This window comes from Brachyhypopomus gauderio, chromosome 4 (genome assembly GCF_052324685.1).
Source record: "Brachyhypopomus gauderio isolate BG-103 chromosome 4, BGAUD_0.2, whole genome shotgun sequence".
Lineage (NCBI taxonomy): Eukaryota > Metazoa > Chordata > Actinopteri > Gymnotiformes > Hypopomidae > Brachyhypopomus > Brachyhypopomus gauderio.
Window position 1 is genome coordinate 28,252,636 of NC_135214.1, and position 23,450 is coordinate 28,276,085.

The following is a 23,450-nucleotide window of genomic DNA, read 5'->3' on the forward strand; positions in this document are numbered from 1 at the left end:
GCCTCCACCCACTCCTCACCCCTCATGTATTTTGGGGGTTATCACTCCACGCAAGGTCGGCTCAAAGGCTGCTGGCAGCCTGTTTATTTTGCCTTTCCCAGTCGGTGACAGCAGATAAGAGGCGAGTGGCCCTTTCCAACCAGTGAAAAGGGACAGAGAGAAAGAGAGAAGGACTGGAAGGAATGAGAGAGAGAGAGAGAGAGAGAGAGAGAGAGAGAGAGAGAGAGAGACTGAATCACAGTGAGAAAGGGTGGGGCACAGGCAATTCCCCATAAAATAGAGAGAGATAAGGAGACAGAGAAAGAGAGATGGAGAAAGAGAGTTTGTGTAAAATCAAGTGGATGGAAGGTCTAACTGTCAGCATGCCCCCCCACGACTCGTCCCCCCCCCACCCAACTGGTCTCCCCCCCACGCCACCGCCAGCCACAAACCACACAAACACAGTCTAAACACTCCAGTCTGCCTTGAAGTAGTTATCCGCACTGGGTCTCAATTAGAGAAGCACTGATGAGAACACTGTGTGGCATCTAGGCTGTTTACCCAGACGTTCAATTTGTTGACAAGAGCTTTTAAGAGAGGATGAGAAAGTGTTGAGGACACTAGCAGTAAGATGTTTGATCTCAAATGGAATATATAATAAATGACTCATCTATTAAATATTCCTATAAACATACTTATCTATTAAATCATAATGACCCCAGTGATCACACCATTGAACATCCCCCTGAAACACAATAAATCATAATAAACTAGAACAAATACTAAACATGTTCTACAATTACTCTCGAGTTTTCTTTCACTTGTTTTACACCAATGAATACAGGGAAGGAAAATTAGTCGGTAAAACCAGCTACCTAAATCATAATCACATACCGCCAGCAGGACAAACACAGCAAAATATTCAAATCATGAGCAAAACCCCAAAAATCCAATAGTCAGAGTCGATTAGCCTTTTTAACATCAGGCTAATAGATCTGGGCCCAGAGGCGGTCCCTTAGAATCCTCTGGTCGGCTCAGATGTTGGGCAGAGAGGCTACATTCTGTTTGCTCATTTAACCAGAGCTCAGCAGAACTGAGCAGGCTTGTGGGCTTCAAATTAAGAACAGAGCCGGCAAAGATTTGAGTTGCTTTATTACTGTCATAGGCAGCCTAGCCTGACGCCTTCAGAAAGCACTACTCCAACTTTTGTTTTCGCCTTTATCTAAATGTACCACTACCCCAGACACACACACACACACACACACACACACACACTCATGTGCATGCAAATATATGCACGCACACGCACATGTACACACACGTGTACACACATATGCACGCACACACATGCACACTTGCAGACACACACACACACACACACACTTCTCAGCACAATATCACAATTCCAGTGGGAGTGTGCAAGATTGATGGGCATGTGAAGGGAGAGTAGTTCAAATGAAGGGCCATCTAAAACAAGAGGAAGAACAAAGTCGAAGGGGTTTTGGCTAAAACAGGCAAAGCAGAGACGCTTCCACGCACCGTGTGATAATCGCTACCAAATGACGAAGGTATGTGTGGCGGGGCGGGAGGGGGCCGCATTACATCTGGGGGGGGGGGTACAGGAAAAGCTCCTCTATCCTCACTCTTACTTTCTTATGTCATCTATTAGCAATGCCATACAAGATGGTGAAGCAGCAGTCTTGGCTCTCATTTATCCGAGGAGGAGAGAGGGCACGAGGGAGTGGGGCCCGAGTTCAAACTGAGAGAAAGCGGAAATCTCACGGAGACACGTTTCCGACATTTTTAACGGTGATGGCCACCCTGCTTCTCTCCACACGCCTCAGCACGCGCAGACCATGCTGTGTAACCTCTGACTTTTGCTTAACGCCATCGCACACCAGCCCCGCCCAACCCCAGGTGAAGGGCAATCTCGTCTGTGAGACACTAGATAAAGGCAGGGGAGGAACAGATCCAACGCTGAGAGCTACAAAGCCCTGTGATTCACATCCTCTACAGGGCCCAGAGTCCCTGGCAAAGGGACGTCAATAAAACCGTTTATGTCGTTCATAAGACTCCAAAAATAGTCTGGATGGAGGTGCATCCTCTCACTGATCCAGTCCTGCTCAGCTGCAAGAAAGTGTACAGAGTTTGGCATGGTACAGCGCCACTGCAAGGCAAAAGCGTCAGGTGACCACGACAGGCCCGGCAGCTGCCACAGCCGACCCGGGGAGAAGGCGCATCGCAGTGGCTGGAGAACCAGTTTGAATCGCCGCCACCACTCCTCCTCTTCCTCCTCCTCCTCCCTCACCGTCGGCACGACCAGCGCTGCCCCCGTGAACCACCCCGCCCGTCCCCTAAGACCCGCCCACCCCCACTCCGCCACTCAAATCAAAGCCACGCCAGGCTCAGGACTGCTTAATGCAAATTAAAAGAGATGTGAGGAGATAATAAAAGCATCGGGCCGCTCCCACCGCCCGGCCTGTGCTGCTGGGTCGGGGGTCGGGTGGGTCCCTGGTCCGAAGGGTCATCAGCGATTCCAAACCTGAGCGAGACTCATTTCACACGGCGATTACGGATGGGGCCCGAGCTCTGGAGAATCGCCCTCCAAACAGGCGCGGGATCAGGGGGTGTGGGGTGGGAGGGGGTCGTGTGGGTGGAGATCCAAACGGGCAGCACACCAGGCTGGAAAACCCACGCTGAGCCATTTGGCAGACGCACCTTCTCTCCCTCTGCAAAGCTTCAAGCCTCTCACTCTCCAATACTCAATACTTTGCTCATGCATTCACTTATGAACATGTTATTTTGTACCCCCCCCCCTCCAAATGCAAAAGACTCTGTAACCATCCCCAGGATTGGTGGAGGGGACAGGGCTGTGATCCGCTGAATGAAGCGGGTCCCTCTGCTGGAGAGGGAGCTTATTTTCCATCCAGGGCTCAGGAGCTAAATGAAATGGAAATAAAACCCGGGGAGAGAAGGCGATACAGTGCAGGGTGGAAGTGGGACCTCATTTCAATAATTGTTATGCCACGTAATGCCGCCACCAGGCGAATTGTATAATGTGACGATATTTTTAGGGCCGTCCTACAATATGAAAATGAGACCTACAGCAGTTTAAAGTTGCTCTCCAGAACTCAAGGCTGCACTATTTACAAATCAACAATTAGGCCCTTGCAATGTGACAATAATGAACAATGAACTTAATACCATTTTCTTAAAAAAGTAAGCCTTCATATTATCAACTAAAGCAATTAAGGCATTTCATTTACAGATAACACAGAGCTCAACATTGCTGCGGTTTGGAGCACACGACCCCCATATTCCTGACAACTACAGCAATTAAGGCATCATTGTTTCAAATGGTTATTTCAGTAATGGTGCATGCAAAGATTATTGGCGTTGGCCTGTTTTTCCACAATACAAGAGTTTTTCAGATTTCTTAGTTTTTAGGGGTGTGACCTTTTTGGTCAGTTGACCAAAGCGTTTGAGTTTCTAATTCACCTTTAATTACATTTTGAGAGGGTGCCATTAATCACAGGCTCCGTGTGAGATGTGAGCATGGGAGGCGGTACACACAAACAAAAGGAATATCATTACCTTATCATTTCCATTCAGGCAATTACGGCTGTGTTTCTGATCTGACGGCGAGAGAGATATCTTTAACTGCGGAATCCGCTCTCATTAGCATGGTAATGCACAAACAGCGGGGTGTTCTCAGAGCGGCTACGTTTTACGATTCACCTCATTAAACTTTAATGAGATTTAAAAGTAAAAGAGAAAACTTCAACCGGAGTTTGAGTAATCTCTGAAAAAGGGTTTAGGTTAGCATGGGGCAGGACTCATTACCTAGACCGAGGTGCTGTGTGATGACCTTCCGCTAATCAGTCTGATTACTGGCGAATGCCTAATCACTCAGTAATACAAAGAAATGTCACCTCCTGAAATTTCAAGCAAGTATCACTTTCAAATTTCACCATTATCTGTTTCGGTGCGCAACAGGGGTGCAGAGGCTACGTTCAACGAGATCAGATGTGGCTAATTGGACATCGCTAACGCATCCGTTGCGCCATTACTCACCCTGGTGAGATGTATGACTCCCTGTGAGGTCACCGAGCAGCCCATGAAGCCCACAAACTGCAGCTCGGGACAGTTCTCGGCAAACGCCCGCACCGATCTGTCCGTCACCTAACCAGAGAGAAGAACACAGCAGACATTGAGGATAACGTGTTGATTTCCAGCTACAACATGCATGCAAAAGCCTGTGGACAGAAATGTATACACCCATGAGATGTGATCCAGCAGCATGCAAGTGTGGCTATTCAACAGCATCCTCCCCGTGGACCGGACGGATATCAGAACCACAGGTGTATTTGAGTGTAAACATCCATCCCTACACCATCTATAAAGGAATCAGAACTATGGGCTCTATGGAGAAAGACAAATACAGAATAGACTGAATCTGTAGTCTGTGTAGTGCGTTTGTGGGGGGGGGTTGTTGTTCACATATGTGTTTCCTCTATAGGTCAGTGCTGAGTACCAACGCCCAAACAGTATTCAAAGCAGCAATGCTGTGCTGGTCAAATGGGCTCTCCCTGTGCAGCACACGTCACTGCCCCTGGACCTGAAATCAATCCTCACTAGGCAGCAAACTGATGCTGAGAGAGGTGGGAGAGAGGAGAGGCATATAGACATGAAACAAAGGAAGCGGGAAGAAAAAGAATGGAAAATGCAAAAGAACGAAAGAAGGCAGAGGAAGGGAGGGAGAAAGGAAGGAAAGAAGGAAGAAAGGAGAATGCAAAGATGCAGGAAAAAAAATGGGAAAAAAATGCAAGCAGAAGAAGAGGTCCCAGTAGAGAAAGGGCGTGGGGGAGAGGGGGTGTGGGGATGAGAGAACATTATCAGTGTTTTAATGCCTTCAACCTGCTCCATCATCACAGCCCCTTACACGCTATCAACACTCTGACCCGCCCATGGCTTTGAACCAGAGGCAAACGGGACTCGAACTAAAAGAAAAGCCAAAATAAAAGCGGAGGACAGTGCAAATCATGCAGGGTTCTTTTAATCCATCAACCCTTCAGCACTTACCGAGCTCATTCAAGACAGCAGCAAACTGAAAGCGGCCCTTTATGAATTTATAATCGATAAGGAGTCAGGCGTGCTGCGAGGCAGCCTCCTGATTATCCACGTTGTGTTACTCCTTTCACTCTCACATAGCCAACAAAGAACAACGATAGCCAGTGAAAGAAGCCTTTGCCTGGAGAAAATAGCCTTTTTTTTCCCTCGCCCCCTTTTTAATGTTTCTATTTCAAAACATTTCATCAAAGTGCACAATACGCCATCTCGAATGCCTCGACGGCCCGATTTCAAATAGCGAGCCGAATAAAAGCAGGCGAACGTCAAACAGGCACGAGATATTGGCGGCTCGACCTCCGCTGGCTGCCGCTCTCTCTGTGGCGTTGGAGCGTGAGGTACACTGGGGGGTTGCATTTCACAGAGCAGGACTTCTCCATTAGGATGAAGGCTTTCATTAAGTTTGAGGTTTGTTTTGGATTGCAATGAAGCTTACAGGTCACTTTGCTAGTGCTCGTTGACGTAAATAAACATCGTTCGTCGAATTTCTGATGCCGCGTGAGGCCGCTGAAGAGCAAAAGAAATTCGGTTTTGTCTCAAGGCCTGTTGAACGTTTTAATTCAAAGTGTGCATTCCATTTTGTCCGTAGAATCTCGTGTGTGAGAGAGGGAAGGGAGGGCTAATCTGAAGACTCACATTTCTAGCCTGAACGTCTGTAAATCTAATCTTAGACAGATCAAACCAGGTCAATGAGGCACATAGTTAAATAAGATTTCAATGACTGCACCTCCAACATAAGGGCAAAAGTCAAGCACAAAGCACGTTCTTTGGTTTTGCTCTGGTGCTCAAGCTCCATGGGGAAAAACACACACACTTTAACAGTTCAGCCCACAGCGACGTCACAAACACAGATTCATTATTTTGGGGTGTCCTCTCTCTGTCCCTTCGTCTAGACTCCTCTTTTGGGCCACCAGCTGCTATCCTAAAGGTCATCTAGAAGAATTTGAGCAAGATGGAGAACCGGGAGGTGAGGAATTAAGAGAATGCCTCATCCATCTTCCAGCAGTAATGTCCCACTCGCCTTCGTTCTACTTAATCTGGGGGCGATTTCTCAGCCAGGTGGTGACAAGCTCTCGACCCTTCCACTGATGGCTCTGGCCGTGGGAAGGGTGGTTAGGATTACAGGGTCAACAAGTCCTCCCTTACCTATGTGGCAGTGGCTTGAAACACTCAGATTAAAGAGTTCCTCCAGGCCGATCTTACACAACTCCATAGGTGTGTTTTTATGATGCACAGGCAGCGGAATCCATGCGACCCAATGATACGAGGTGGCCGTTGCAGCATGCAGAGGTCCATGAAGGGGTCCATGCATCATCTGACAGCACAGGTGAGCTCCAGGCAGGCCGAGGACGAGAGGCCCGTTGGGTGGGCGTGGACTGCCGTGCTCCGGATCAGCCCTCATGCTCTAGCGTTACGCTTCTTATAAAACTAATAGCATTAAGTTTCTAATGCGGCCTTTCTGCATGCCGTCAAGCAGTCAGCCATGTTCAACGGGAGTCTGTTCCAGGGAATCTGGCAGCTTTAGCGTGCTGGAACAGTCAGTTTAGAACTGTTACAGAGTGGACTATGGTTCATACATCCGGTCGTACATCCAGAGAGGCGAGCAGTCTTAAGCCGTAAACCATGTGTCTGGAGTCTTCAGAAATGATTCGGTTCCAACTCATTAAAATTCCTGAACAATGATGATTGTACACCTATATAACTAGTATAAAGAATCTGTCTGCGGATAAGCTATTCATGTCATGTTGCCTTTGTTTGCCAACTTGTGCAAAATGAGCCAAAGAAATATACTTTCTGGAAAGGCAGGAACAATGGATCACATTGTACGCATGATACCATTATTGATACATGAACACTGCACACACAAAGCCGATGGCTGTACGTATTATACACCGATTGGGTTGTAATGCAAATAAAAAACATTACAAGCTTCACAAAGCCCAACAAATCAAGTCTCTGATCAATGCTCATGGATGTCAACATGTTTCCAAGTGCCATTAAATCTGAGATTCACGAGGACAACATAATTAGCTTTAGCACATGAAATCGTTATTTTACAGGATATATGTAGTGGGGGGGGAAATGAGCTTGTTAATTTTACAGTAATGAGATGTAGAAGATGAAGTTAAACCAGGTGGGCTTTCTCTGGGATGGATATATTTGAAGACTTCTCTCAAAAGTTATATACCAACTCCTTTTCTATAATCTGTCTAATTCTGAGTTATTCTGAGTTTTTACAAGAACGGTCTTATTTAAAAGCCATCTTATGAATGTCATCTTATGAAAAACACCACTTGGCTGAAATTCCCCTTTCAATATATCCACTGATTATAGAGGCAACCCAGCTGGCTTGAATTCAACATGTCTATCTCATTACTGTTAAATTAACAATCCCCCTTTTCCACAGATATCCCTTAAAGCAATTAGAAGAGTTATTTTGCTGAAATACTTGTTAAAGGTTAAGAGGCTCATGACCAACCGATTTAATCATCCTAAGAATCCGAGTACTATTTCATACGAGGACAGGGGAGACCAGCCAGACTCACAATTACCTCAGAGCGACGGTGAAGCAGTGAAAGAGGGGAGGGAAAATCAGAGGAAACGGAGCGGACGGATTGGTGAGTCCAAAAGGAGGAAGGAGGACTGCAAAAAGAAACACCGCCCGGCAGCTGTATGATGAAGCAGACAGAACCCAAACACAGGCCGGTAGCTGTATGATGGAGTAGACAGAACCCAAACACAGGCCGGCATCTATATGATGGAGTAGACAGAACCCAAACACAGGCAGGCAGCTGGATGATGGAGTAGACAGAACCCAAACACAGTGCTTGCTTCCTTTATACCAATCTGGGAATTAAAATACAATCTGACAAATGATTGCATTGTGGTAAGTGAATGAATGACTAGTCAAAAAAGAGAGAATTTCTATGAGACATAAGACTTCGCTACTTGCATTCTTTAATAAGAATTTCCTTTCTTCATTTGGACTGAAAAATTAATAATGCTCTGGATGGTCATCAAAGTTCTCAGGGGTATGAATCCAACTACTGCCTCAAATATCCAACGCACTTCTGGTTCTGAATGGCTTTCATTACAGCGAACATAGCTCTTATCTAAAACACTTCCCTGTCAGGTTTCTGTATCTTCCAGTGAGGAAGACCACTGACACAATGACCACTGACACCCTTAGGGCTCTCTATTTGAATATTGCACAAGTAGCTAAAGAGGTCCTGGGGGCAATTAAAAGCAGCCTATGTTGGCCTACACCAAGACACTAACTGATCTATACATCAAATAACTCCCACCGAGATATACTGCCTTTATCATACGTGTGGGTGTGTGCGTGACAGGGGTTATTGAAGACCCAAGCAGGACGAGACCCTTTAGCCGCGCTTAGCAGCACAAGTGAGGCCGTTTCTGAACGTCAGTGGGGGGTGGGAGAGAGACCTTGATTGAGAACGGCATTTAACAATGCCCACTCACGCCGCCAAGACAAAGCATGCACTCTCGATGCTTTATCTTGCCTTTTTTTAACGAGGCGCTAAAATTGGCGATTTTCCTCGCTGAAGTATATGAAAAGAAAGTGCATCAAGGAGCCAAAAGTGCTGACGGTGCCCCCCCCCCCGGTGGGGTGAAGCCCTACGTCCCTCCACCTTCACTTCCTCTCTCCGTGCGCACCACTCCTCCCACCCACAGAGAACAAAAGCACTCTGGGACAAGAAAATAAATAGTGCCGGACGCGCGGCCCGACTGAACCAACACGGCGGCCCCAAGCCTGGCTAATTCCAGGGGCTTTATCAATGAGATGGATTGCATTCTCTCTCTGTGGGTCAGGCGGAGTGTGATCAATCAGGTTAATTGAGTGCTCCCCCCACCCCCTCCCTCCTCCCCCCATTGCCAAAAGCATCTACACAGGGGAAACTGGGGGGGGGGGGGGGTGGGGGGGGGGGTATGGGGGGGGCTGTTTGCATGCGTAATAGCTTGTCCAGAAGGGGAGTGTCATTTGTCCAGAAGGGGGGTGTCATTTGTCCAGAAGGGGGGTGTCATTTGTAAGACTGACGTGTACTCTTAAGGAAACTTAAGGGGCAGAGCAGGTTTACTGAAGGTGAGGTGGAGGGATCTTTTTTTCTATTTTTTTTTTTTTTTTTGTCCCATCTTCGACGAATGGGAAACAGGCGCTCATTCCCCACGCTGGAGAGCAGGCAAGCGCGGCGTGACATCCGCCCGCACGCACGCTGCAAACGACACCGCTGCCGTGTTAGCGTCATGTCAACAGGTCTGTGAGGGTGGCAGAGCTGGCACACGGGAATACGAACGGCACGCGTGTTAAACGTGGAGATGGAGCGTAGGTGACAAGTGCTGTGTGGCGGTCTGTGTGTGTGTGTGTGTGTGTGTGTCCCTTGAGGCCATAGAGAGGTGTCTGGAATCTCGCTCTAGCTCACAAAGCAATTGCAAGTTTTCTCATTAGCTGACCAAGAGACTGATGATGCCCACTTTTCTAGCCACACACACACACACACACACACACACACACACACACACACACACACACACACACACACTCAAATGTACACATGAACGCACGCACAAACACACAGTTTCAAATGTACACACGAGCGTGCACACGCGCAAACGCACGCATGTACACACTCCCTCTTAATTATGCCGAGGGGAATAATTATCAATTAACACCACGGCGCTAATTAACAAACTCGGCATTCAACTTTTCTCCACAGGGGAATGACAGGGTCCTTTCCAGCACAGCAGGCTGACTGACCGACCTTGAACATGTTCTGATTACATTATTGCCTTCTGGAATCATTTCTAAAAAATATTTAGCGACGCGGAGTGAACGGGCTAATGCCTGAATAAACATTAGCTTTAAACAGGATGGCCAGTGCTGTGAATTTTAATCAGCTGTGTACGACTGTGGATTAGCTGTCATGGTGGGATGCTAACAGACTAGACATTGTGCCAGCATATTCTCACATTAAAATAAATTACTTTTATCTTAATTCGACTTTGAGGATGAGGGTGCCTTCACATTGGCTAAAAGTACTAAGGCCGTATTAAGTCAACATCGATTATGTGAAATTCTTTCACCACAATGAGGCAATACGAGTGCAAAATACAAAAAAAATGGAATAAATTCAGCTAATAACTAGCTATTTTTGGCCTAAACCACCTTAATCTATTGTTTTGTTTTTTTAACAAATGCTATTACCGATTTTTAATTTCTTAAATGAGAAAAATGTCTTTTTTGAACTCCACTGAATTTACCCATTTGATATAGAAAACAGAATGAAACTCACAAAAAAACAACACAGACAAAATGGCCTACTTCCTAGCGAGGCTTTCGGGGATGAAGATGGGGTACTCTTCCGTTAAACGAGCACACGCTCCCTTATCATAACCCACCACATGGAACTATCGACCAACACTTTGCCTATTTTTTTTCTTTCCAGACTGTCTATGAGAAAAGATGAGACGCTCCCCAGACGATACAGTATCTCCAGACTCCCCCCGCCCCATTGGGTGTGAACACTAATGCGATCGAGCTCTCATTAACATACCTTCACACGTACAGTCCACAGGCCATGTGAGTTCGCTACAAACTATTGTGTCTGGTTTGGTTGTACTCCGTAATGCATGCTAGTACTGTATAATCACATGCAAATTTGTTAGTTGACTCGGTCCAACTGCTATTCAGTATTTCTTCAGCTACTAATAAACAAGAGAGTTACAAATTGCTGTTTTTGCCTCAAACAACAAGAAAAAGTCGACTCCACGTTGAGTACTCATTCCAGTAATACTTACTACAACAGTAACCTTTTATTCCTATTAAAATTATTTATAAGATGATAAATCTTCATGAATACACAAATATTGCAATGTAAACCAAGCATGTCCAATGGGGATGAAGTTATGCCAATTCTTTTAACTTTCTCATGCCATATTGTAACTAATTACAATTTTTAAGAGAGACTACATTGGAAGGACAAAAGTAAACAATTCAAAGGTAATTATTCTGGCTTGTACCATCAGTGTACCAAAGACCATGCCTTTAAACTGTGTAGTATGGCATAAGAACTTTTACTCCACTGTAAAAGGCCTGTGAGATATTGCAGGACTGCGAGTGGGCTCCATGTAAGGACTATATAAGGACTACACCTTTAACTTCCCTCCCACTCCCACCCACGCAACCTCTCCATGGCAATCGAAGTGGAGAGTAAATCCACCGATGTGGCACAAGCGCCCGAACGCTCCCCAACAAAGAGCAGCAGGAGGGGGAGCGAGAGCTGGCGTTTGCCCCGTGGCCCCGCACTCCGTCCAGGGCAATAAAAAGGAGGGGTAAAAAGAAATTAAAAATCATGGGCCCATCCACTCATTCGACAGAACGCACCACGGCGGCGACCATGGAGGCAAGGACGCCGTGAGGTTTTTTATTTTTTGGGACGGACGCCATCTTGCAGGTGGTGCGGTGACTGCAAGATGACTTTGACTGAGAGAAAAGGGGAGGCATGTGGAGTGGTCAGCGAGCCCCAAAACACGAAGCGAGAGACAGACAGAGAGAGAGAGAGAGAGAAAGAGAGAGGGAGACGAAGAGGCACACGTGTGCGTGAAGGAGTGGAAGACTGATTTCCCCAGCTAGCGTGAAGTGACAGTACAGGCGGAACTAATTACATCGGATTAAATAAGTGGCCTTCACATGACAGTCTGCACACCACTGCTCACATTAGGGACTTTCCCTTTTCGGTCTGGCTCGCTTGGGCTCTCATCCTTGTCTGCACCTTGAAATGTGTCATTTCCCATTCAAGTCATGCAAACTGCCATAGACCTGATGGTGGAAGGTATGACTCGCTACTTTACAATAAGCTTGGTCCTATGTGACAAGTTGATCCTTCATTACCCTTATTTGTTAAGGTTTTTTTTGTCCGGCTCAGATCTTCACGTCTTAGCGCCTGAACTCCTACTGTCCTTAATGCGCGCCTTTCTAAAACTCCAAGCCTCTGATCTCCAGACTGATCTCCAGCAGAAGTGCCCATTCTGCTGGGGAATAAGGGCACAGCAGATGTCTATTATTTCAAAATGGCTCAGTGGGAGAGCGCAGCTCGGCAAAGAGCTCGTGCGAGAGCTCCTCCTGTCAGAGATGTCTCTGTGAAGAGCTGGGACGCGGGTCCTGGGGTGATGGGATCTCCGCGAGCCCCCCTATGAACCTCCTCAACACTGCTGACCTCCCAGCCTCCAGGAGGAAGAGCAGATCCAGACCTACCGCACGGGCTCCACGTGCCGCCCAGTCGCCACAGGAAGCATGATGGGCGCCGTGTGCCTCCAAGAAGGCTGCCCCCCTCTCTTGGGAGCATCGTAAACGGGGCAGCGGTCCTAATTTGTCAATTGCTAAGCATTCTGTGCAGTGTGTCAGCAGTTGAAGGGCCTGTGTAGGTGTGTTAAATGTAATAAATCAGTCCTCATGTTCCAGCTTATACTGTTGGGTGCACTGAGAACTGTTTACTCTCCAAAACGCCAGGGGCACATGGGAGCCAAAAGGTCAGCGGGTCAGTGCTGTGTGGGCGTGCCCTCGCTGAACCCCGCCCCATTTCTCTACTCCCAGGGAGCACTTGGGCAGCAAACGGAAAAGAACATGACGCCAACCCGCGGCCACTTCCCAACCCACTGGCTTGCTCTGCAGAACGGCGCGGGTCATGTAAACACCTTCTCTCCACTCTGCTGGCAAACAACGCGGCTCCAGTGACGCCCGACGTGGTCAGGAAATGTCCGCGAGCCCACGCCTGCTCCGCACGGGAAAGGTCAGGCGCACTTATTTGTCAAAAGAAAACACCATCAAATGCAGACATAAACGACTGCACAATTTCACTATTTAAAAAGAAGTAGAAAGCAAAGCAGGGGACAGAAAATAGAAAATGAAGGCAAAGTAACCAAGCCAAGAAATTTGGCTGTGTAGGAACCCCCCCCCCCCCCCCCCCCCCACACACACACACACACACACACACACCCTTCTTTTAACCCGAGTTTATTTCATTTCAGCTTAAGTGCTAAAGCACTTGAAAAACTGAAGACAATGTGCATTAATGTTACAAACAGCTATTTCAGACAAAACTTGTATTCATCTGAGCTCAAAGCAAAAAACCTTCTCTGGTAAAAAATGCTTAACGACTCCAGTTCCCGATACCTAGGCTGCTACACCTCATCTACATCTTCATCTTCAAATGCCGCCTAGTTCTCAGCTCAGAACTTCACGTAAAAATTTGCCAAAGTTTCGGCTTTTGTAATCAAGAACCAAAGCAAAAGTTTCAATAGTTTGCCACAGCGCTCGAAACTCCAGCCGACATTTCATCTAGTCACGGCGTAATTGAGGACCGGCCGATTCGAACTGCGATCACAGCGGAAGCCCATGAGGAGTAAAGCCTTTTCATTTTGTGAAATACCTTATGCCTTCACCCTCCATTAATATTACATGAAACAAGCTTTGCATTCAGCCTAATCATAGAAATGGCTGTTTGATATTAATCAAACCAACGCGAAGGCAAGTGATGCTCATCTATGCTTAGAAGAAAAAGCAATAAAACTTTGTCATTCCCAATGAGAAACACATTTCATCTTGGCATTGTTGGACTGGGTTACTGGAAGGCCTGTTGTGCAGTTGTCATGTCTGTTTAATCGCTTGATTCATTGCCCAATGAAAAGGTCAACATGCCAGAATACAAAACAACTCTGTTTATTTATCTGGAGGAATCACAAAGACATCAGACTACTGTCACACTAAAAAAGCCTTCGATTTAACAGCACATCTTGTTTTGACACTTGCTGGTTTGATGGAAAAAAAATAATAAAATAAAAGACTATACATCAATTCAATGCTTTAATACAAAATAAGAACAACGATTATCTTGAGTATTAATGCACTGGGTGCAGAGGCAAGAAAACAGAGTACAAAGAATCACAACGATGTCCTATGTGCCAGTCATTTATCATGACACACCATTTACATTACCAACCACGTTTGGTGTACAAATCACATGTTACGATAGTGTGGTTTACCACTGTCCACGCAGTCCAGCCTGTGCACAGGATATCGCCGCCCTCTGCAGTTGCCCCACGGTTCAGCTGCTTATATACCCAAGACCCAAAAGGGCTGACGGTCCTCTTCTCCTTCGGTGCATTGAGTCCTATTAGTCTCTAGTGAAACACACAAATCCTGGGAGGCGGCTGCTAAGAAGAAGCCCACCGTGTGCATATTTTGGCGTTCATTACATTTTCAATTACCCGGGCTTAAGGCGGCAATGCTTGATCTGCTCCGAGGCACCGTGGAGCAACCGAGCCTGCCTGGCTGAGGCGGCGTGGGCCCTCAGCCTGTGTGGAGGAGCCCAGAGCGGGGGAGGATGGGGCGAGGCAGGCGGTGGGGGAGGGGAGGGGGGTGACCCCAAGGCAGCAGGGACGCTAAGCCTCCGACACTGAAGCTCTGTCCACTGCGTGAAGCAGACGGCGGCGGTTTCAATTTCCCGTGCCATCGATTCCACAGGAAAACGACTAAGCGCGCGGCGGGTTTAATTTCCGACTGGCTACAGACTCTCGGTTAGCCACTTGCCGGACATCTCGTGCCTGCGGAAGAAAGGTGCTGTTTTTGTTGGTGGTGGTGAGTTTTTTGGGGGTTTTTTTTGTTGTTGTTGTGCTAATGCGGAAACTCAAATTCAATATCAATAAGCGTTGTATTATTAAAGCCATGATATACGGGAGAAAAGGAAAACTGTCACGTATTTCAAAACAAATAATTTCTTCTTAAATACTCCCTTGTCAAATAAAAAGCACTTCAAATATCACATGAAAAAGTTTATCAGTTTTGTCTGACGGAGCAAAATCGATTTCATTTCACGATTTAAATCATCCGGAGCGTGGTCCCTGGCTCCATTAAAAAAAGCCATCCTGTAAAATACCTGCATCCTGGAAACACGGACAATATTACACTACATTTTGCAAGTTTCAATAAATGCAGAATGTCGGGCTCATCATAAATCGTGATCATATCAAAAATGTGTCATGGCGTAGACTCCAGCCTGCACGCTCCTGCAAAAACCCGTGGCGGACATGAACGGCTACAGTGCCAGAGCGGGTTTCTCTTCAGTATGCAGCGTGCAGCCCGCCCGGAGGCTCTTTACCTTATCAGTGTCACCCAAGGCCGGGCTAGCCTGGGGCAGGCCTGGGGCGAGTGAGGCCCTATGCCCCCCCAAACCAAACCTTACCCCCCCGGCCCAGCTCCCTGCGTGGGACAACTGGGCCGTACGGCCTCTAATGATTACGGCTGTGAGTTGGACCCGCCAGCAAGGTGAGTGGCCCTGCTCCACGGAACCACGCCGGTGGCTTTTATGACCCAAATTCATATTAAAAAGTGCACTTCCGTCTTGCCTGCGGGAGCAGAGCAGGACTCCCAGCAGCAAGAACGAGCACCTGTTCAATTAGCGGGGGGGGGGGGCAGGCAAAAGCCAGAAGGTCCCGCCGGAGGGGGGCGGGCGGGACAGGCGGAGTGACGGGCGAGGGCGTCCTGGCCGGGTGTGGGACGGCGTCGCCGTGCCTCTTGGTGGTGTGGGGGTAGGAGCGTACAGTCAGCGTACATGCCGTCACTCGCCATGCAGGGAAATGACAGCTGAAGGAAATGGGACAGCAGTCAGTCCAGATGTGTGCTCGGCTGAAACATCCCGCCAGCCCGTATTGATTTTTAAGGAATTGCTTGGCGGTGCAAAACATGAGAGAAGGGGGGGGGGAGATATGTTGGACTGGGGAAAGAGAAACAGACCCATGGTGGTGGGCGCAACTTGCAGTCTCGTTTAAGGGGTGGGTTTGGCCTCTGATCTTTTCCACTCGTCTGGAGCGTGGTATTGTTATTGCAGACTTTCAACTCAGTCCCTCAGAGAGAAAGAAAAGTTCCTTTGGTCAGATCTAACAAAGGTGGGGACGGCCCCAGCACACTGCCAGAGACTCTGATCAACCCACAGCAAAGGGAGGCGAATTCCCAGAAAGAGTTGACTGGAGATATTTGGCAGCTTTTACCTGGCCTCAAACATGGCTTTTAGACAGCGGAAACCTCACCATACATACTAATCACTCCCTCCCTGGAAATTCCTTATTTTCTACAGAGCACTCTGGAATACAGATCTGCTAACCAATGCTGCGGAACGGTTCATTTCAATACGGTTCTCTTGTAATACACATTTATGCTATTGTCATGAGTAACTGGACTGAAGTGCGATATCTGTACATGTGATGATTCATCAGAAATGACTGTTGACTGCAGCTGATCTCTTCAGGGACTGGAGTTTGCTGTGAAGCCCAGCTTCCTCAGTACAACACCACACTCCAGTTCTAAGCATTCCACATCTTCTCATTCACTCCAAAATAAGCAGCGGAGAACAGCCCCCTGCAATACCTCACTGTTACTCAAGCTTTCCAAATGCAGCATTTCAAACCCCCCCCCCCCCCCCCCCCCCCCTTGTTTGAGAGCATAATATAGTTTTAGGTTTACATGACTTGCAAAGTCATTCACCTGAACAAATGAGGGGCATTTTAATAGGATCACCAAACCTTATACAGAACCTCTAATTTAATAAAAGTAATTAAATTAGAATAAAAAAATAAAAACAGACGTCCCACCCCTCGTTATGCCCCAAGGCTAATGATTGTTAGCTCTCCGGCGAATGGCCTCGACGCTAAATGTCTGACGGTTAATCGTCAGAGGTTCTCCCCAATTAGGGCAGGACGATGGCTAGTTATTGTGCTCCTCCGTCGACACGCATGAGGACAGTGCTAATTAAGAGGCGTTGTCCTCGGCTGCATGCCAAGGTCAGCACTGGCCACACGCCCGTCCCTACGTCAGTTCCAAGGCCCTCGCTGGAGAGGGGGGCGGAGAGACACGTGTGAATCTGTGCACGTGCTTACCGGTGATCATCCGGAGAGCCACTAGGAATGGGGCGGGCAAACGAAGTCTCTCCAATCTAACGTGAAGGTGAACTGGCGTACCGGTGCAACAAATTAAAAAGGTGAGCAGATCGCCGGCTTCTGAAGCCCTAACCTCCTCTGTGGGCCTTTCAGAGCAATGGACATCCAAGATCAACTGTTCTCACGAGCAGAGCAGCAGCTCGGGGGCCTGGAGACGGGTCAGGGCCGCGTCTAGACGTTCCAGTTCGTGGCAAGAGGGGGAGTGTTCTTGCTGTTGTCGTTTTATTGGCAGACGGGGAGCATCAGAAACCATCACGCCACACGCCGGTGCGCGCTCCGAGCCCAGCTCAGACGAGAATCCAAACGGAAAACGCGAGGTCAAGCGAGGGTTTGGGCGGAGTCCGCCGCTTTATGGCCGGAGCGCTCCACCCAGCCGGGTTCGGCCGGTCTGGAGCAGCTGCGATCAGAAGTGAGACAGAGGGAGAGGTCACTGGAGGGCGATGGGTATTATAAGAGGGCTAAAAGTCCGAGTGCATACTTGAGTTTCTCCTCCCAGACCACAAAAAAAAAAAAAAAACAAAAAACAAAAACCAAACAGCTCGCCGTTTGGGTGAAATGCATTTTTTGTGAATGTTGACTCTTGTAGTCTCTCTTGTAGTCCCATGTGAATATGCATGAGCAGGTCACCTTAATGAGCACCTTCAGAGCAAATTTCCCCTCCGTCTTGAATGCGCTATTTTCAACGGAGTGGTATAAACACGTTTCCATGGAGGTGGAACTAAGCTGAGCCCGAGTGCTGACCAGAAAGCGTGTGGGGCCCAGAGAAGAAATCAGCCCTAGGACACTGGCCCCAGAGACCCGAGAAGGATTCGCGGCGGGGACTCGCGGCGGGGTGCTGCGTCTTGGCTGGCCGGTCTGACGGATAAGCAGAGAGATGTGGGGGAAGTCGTCGAGCCCCCGTCAGCTCGGACGCGCGGTCGGTCTGGTCTTCTTGACAGCTTGGGCACTGCCCGCTGAACAAAGCGGAGCCAACCAGGTTCCGACACTTCAGCACACACGCGAGCGAGTGGGGAGTCCAGCCCAGCGGTCATTCATCAACTAGCAGGTGTGGCTGGGTGATGGTCGGCAGAGGGGAGCATATGGGATCTCTCGCAACAGAAGGGTAAGGATGAGGAAAGGCTTGACCTCTCTTATGCTTTCAAAAAGCAGTGGCACACCTCCTGCTAAGGCATGTGTTTAGATACACTGGGGTCCTGCCACGTGGTCCACTTCAGGTTGACAGGGTAGGACAGAAACGGTGCAATAGTCCAGGAACTGTGCCGGAAAAGTTGCCGCTGTCCTCCTGGTGAACTCTGCATTGTTACGGGGTGGCTTTAGTTTCTAACGACACCTTGCTGCGGTGTTCAATACTGGAAGTGCCTCCGATTTCAGCGCAATGATTACTATCATCATAATCATCATCGTCATCATCATCATCATCGCCCTCATCTGGTTTGAATGGAGCCGCCTGATGGCGCCCGGTCCCGCCAGGTTGTGTGCGATTTCGCTGTGCATCAGGAGGCCTGCGGCACACCTGGGGCCGCCTGGCAAAGATCACCACCAGCTGGGAGGAGAGTCGCCATCTTAGCACGGCGAGAGGACACCCTTCCATCCCGCTGCTAAGAGATCTGAGCGCCAAAGGAAGACGAAAAGGACAAAAACACCCACAAACAAAAGGACTCCAGGCTGACATTTCGCTACGCAAAGACACTCTAAGCTAAGGGTTGCCATCTTAAGGCTGACGGCATGACTGCGATTTTCTGTCACTGATGCTAGAGGGGGGCAATTTCTAGGCCTGCAGGTAAATAAAGACACAGCACAGACATCCCGGGCAGAACAGACAATGAGAGGCAGTCTAGTCAGACAAAACAAACAGCACATTGGAAATGTGCTATTTGCAACCTGAAAACTACTTGCAGTCTGAGAGAGCAACCCATGCAGGTCACGGTCAGACCCGACACGTCTACATGACAGCAGGCAGATTCACTGAAAGTGGAATGACGCTCGTTATCTTCAAAGATCGCATTATATCTCAGCGTTTTCTTAATCTTCCCCAAATCATCCGAAAACTACAGGCAAACGAATAAAGCTTTTCAAAGTCGTTACAAAATTCACTGCTTGGTGGACAAACTGTCATTATTCATCTTAAAACGCACCAATCACTTTAACAGACTATTATGCTAAATGGACATGCTTTCACAATATCAGCAATCATTCCTATTCCTTGAGAAGATTAAGTACAGCCTCCAGCACCTCTAGTATCTATTTCACTAAACGATTTAAGTTTAATGATTACTGAAACAACAGTTTTACAGTTTTCCAAATCACACCCCTCCTAAACACTTCATTTGTTTGAAAATGCTACCTACTGCATCATAATTAAGATCAAATGACTGCAAAGTCAAAGATACTTTTGAGAGCCTGTTTTTACCATCCACTATGGAGTGAAAAGGAAGAAATGGTGGGCAGAAAGAAACAGGAAGACAGTGTGGTCGAAATATTTTATTAGTAAGCCTTTCCTGCTGATTGCAGTAGGATTTCCCGAGAGAAAGAGGCAACGATCTTTGGGCGGCCCAGAGGCCCTGATTTATTTACAGCGCATTATTAATGGAGCGGGGTTAAGACTTTGATACGGCCCCCGTGTCCTCTTTGATGCAGGATGGGGGGAGGGTGTGTGTGTGTGTGTGTGTGTGTGTGTGTGTGTGTGGAGGGGGGGGAGGAATCGCACACTCACTCTCTCACAAATACACACCAGATACAACTTTACGGAATATGCACATGAGCATGTACACGCTCACAGGCATGCCAACGTGCACATGCACACACACACACACACATACACACACACACACACACACACACACACACACAAACATACTAGTGCCCAAGGAAACATGAATACTGTAGATACGCTGCCACAAAACACGTAGTTAAAAATACATCACAAGGTTCCCCAGGTTTTGTATGCGCAGGCTCCTGCCTAATGGCGTGTTTTGGGTTGCTCAACTCCAAATTCAAAGGCAGCTGAGAGCAGCTGGGATGCCTGAGCTGGCGCTGACGACGCAGCCTTCAGTGTTACAAAGAACGTGCATTTAAAATCCTCTGTCCCCTCTATTGTCCGAACGGCGCAGGGCTTTGGTCCTACTTCTCCAAAGAGTCCGCCCACAACCCAGGCTACGCACAACTGTAGGCCAGGGCAGAGTGGCTCCAAGGAGCTGTGTGTGTGTGTGTGTGTGTGTGTGTGTGTGTGTGTGTGTGTGTGTGTGTGTGTGTGTGTGTGTGTGTCGGGGACAGGAGACGATGCGGCAGCTACAAACGAGAGCAGAGGATTGTGAGCCGCCGACGAGATGTGGCGAGACGTTGTGGGAAGTTTGACCTTGGCATGCAAACTCAAACAAACAGAGGTGGCAGAGCTGCATCCATGCATGAGGAGAAGAGGAGGATTCCAACGCTCACGTAACGCTCTGAACAAAACCCACGCCCGTGTGTGACAAGCTGACCCTCATAATACTTCTTATTGTCAATAAAAACACAATGTCACAACTATTCAAACATTTCAAGGCAATACGCTATAGAAATGTTACAATACGCTTTTAAAAATGTGACAAAACAGACCGACTTGACTCTTAATAGATGAGTCATTTCATTGATATAGCAAAAAAAAAAGTTATTTGATTTCTAAAGTGCTACAGCAGAGCAGTCTGGGTAAAAAGCAGATGTTGTGGTATGTGCGGAGGGGGGGAATCAATAGAGCACCAAACAACCAAACAAAAGCTCATTAACTTATCCATTGTGTGACACGAGGTTGACTGTTGTAGCTGTGCAATATTAATCACTTTGAGGATTAATTATAAAAAAATGTGAAATGAAGACTGTAACGATGTGAAGGTAGGTTGATTAGTAAGGTTGAGAGGGCAGGGACACACTGGACTAGAGAATAAATACAGACATTTGGTGGTTAGGTCCGGAGTCTCCTGTATGCTTTTTGTTACACTGGAAAAAAGATTGTTTACAGTTAAGCAACTTACAGTCGATAAAAAAAAGTGTACTTAAAAAAATAATAATAACAGAGTTAATTATTATTCTATTCTATTATAATAATTAATATTATAATAGAGCCAATCAAGGTTTACACGGTTAAATAAAATATCGAAACATTTTAACCTGGATCTCGACTTAAGACAAACCAAGCCACTGGCCAAACAAAATGGCTCCCAGCTCAGTGAAGACCTTTCCAGTCTTCTGCGCCGTACACACCTCGTAACCTTCACTATTGACCAGCCAAGCCCTGCCATGAGAAGCGAGAGGGTGCTAACCCAGATATGCCTTCCCTACCCAACACTGCATAATTACCCGATTCAGACATTATTACCATAGGACGCACATCAAAGAGCCAAGTTAAGTCAGGCCGACTGTGTTTTTTGGAGTTCTTTTGCGTGTTCTTTTTTTACGTGGCGGAATAGCCTACATTGCAAAGTTAAAAGCTTTTCCTGCTGAGACAAAGCGAAAGCAAGCCGGGAGGGAAAAAAACAACAGGCAAAAGAGAGGAGAGGGAGTGAAATTAGGCGCGTTACGACGGACTTGGTGACAGCAGGCCCCCAGGAAGCAGCGGCGCCCACCGCGGGCTGCCGGTATTATGACAGGGGCATTTCAGAGCAGGCCTGAACAGCTGCATAAATCACACGCTTCAAATGGAGAGATACAGTGAATAATATTAAAAAAAACAACACAACGGAGCAGGTGAGTGGGAGTGAGAGAGAAGAGGAGAGAGGCGGAGAGACGGAAAGACGGAGAGATGGGAGGAAGGCCGATGGTCAGGAGAGAGAAAAGAGAGGAGAGAGAGTGTAGAGGGGAGGGGAACGAGAGAGAGAGAGAGGGGGAGTGTAGAGAGAGAGAGAGAGAGAGAGAGAGAGAGAGAGAGAGAGAGAGAGAGAGAGAGAGAGAGAAAGAGAGAGAGGTGGACAGACAGGAGACAGGACGACTGTGAGGAGAGAGAGGCCGGGCAGCCATTTCAGATGATTTGCACTTCAAACGTTATGATTTAGAACCCTTCTCTCTTCCCGGCCCAAACACTGTTTAAAACTAATAAAGCTTGCGGCTTTCAAAATCAGCAACAAGAGTGTTACAGTTGTTTTGGGCAATTGTCAGATTTGACCTCTGCTCTGCGTAAGGTTCAGCCACCATCACTCAAAACGTGAGTGGATGGCATTTTGTTGCTTCCAAATGTTTGAAGGAAAAACTAAGTTTAAATCTTGCAAATGCCACTGAATGCATGAATTAGGCTCCGACGCTCAAGTTATTCATTCAATCAATGAGGTATATGCACGACTCATTCTTCTCTCAATCTCTCATTCTTCTCCTTCATTCTCCTTTTTACACTACCTCTCACACCAAATAAAACATACGGAAAGAGGGAGAGGGAGACGGGTCTGGGAGAGGGAGACGGGTCTGGGAGAGGGAGACGGGTCCGAGTTGGAGGAGTGGCAGAATGACTGTGTAATCGATGGACTAAGAATCACCGTGCAACCTTTACAACTGCCCCATTAAAAACGGAGGGTGAAACAACATGAGCTGCGCTGTGGGCAAACTGCTTTAAATTGTTAACAAGGATCTGTGGCTGAAGGGGGACCTGCTTTACTGGCCCTGCCGCCACACCTGCGGGAGAGGAGGGAGCGTGATGGAGAAGCACCAACAGGACTCCTGCTCCAGCAGGCCCACCAAAAAGCTTCCGCCTTAACGAAGTCCGGGCTGCGGGTGGAGCAGAGGCAGCACAGTGCTACATTATGACTGCTGAGCCAGGCAGGGGAGGGGGGGGCACTCGAGCAACCTAGCGAAGATCTTATCCTGCAATATGGGTCGTTTAATAGGGCCTGGGGTCTCGTCGTGTGAGGGGTGGTTTATGATGAATCATTAGATCTAAATTTCCCAAAGCTAAGGACCGCTGGCAGGTTGTCGGGTTGCTGGAAGGCAGGAGAAACGTGGTGGCGGAGAAACGTGATGGCGGAGAAACGTGGTGGCCCTAACCGCCAACGACCTTTAGCCCGGATTCTCATCCGAGTGACGCATCTCAGTGCACACAAAACGGGTTCTGAGCAGGGAGCATATCCGCTAACGTTCAGGTGGGGTTCGTTGTGTAAGAAGCTTTATAGCTGGCACGGGGCCCACATTAATGACTTCAGAACTGAGACATAGGTTATAGATCACAGCAGCAAAACTTCGTCAACGAGTTTTACAGACAGCGAGGTGGCTTGAGAAATAAAAGGAGCAGAAAGCTCTGACAGCAGTATCCATGTTATTTGAAGCCAAGTTGTGCAAAAATCAATTTCTTGAGGACAAAAGGAGAAGTGGGGAAGAGT

At 47.8% G+C, this 23,450-nt stretch overlaps 1 protein-coding gene across 1 annotated transcript in view; it reads right to left on the reverse strand.

The window, feature by feature from the left end:
- fbxl17 (F-box and leucine-rich repeat protein 17) overlaps positions 1–23,450 on the reverse strand; it is a 180,468-nt gene that overhangs the window by 126,302 nt on the left and 30,716 nt on the right. Inside the window, exon 6 of the mRNA XM_077003537.1 lies at positions 4,054–4,161. Within this exon, the coding sequence (XP_076859652.1) occupies positions 4,054–4,161 (108 nt within the window). The remainder of the gene's footprint in view (positions 1–4,053; positions 4,162–23,450) is intronic.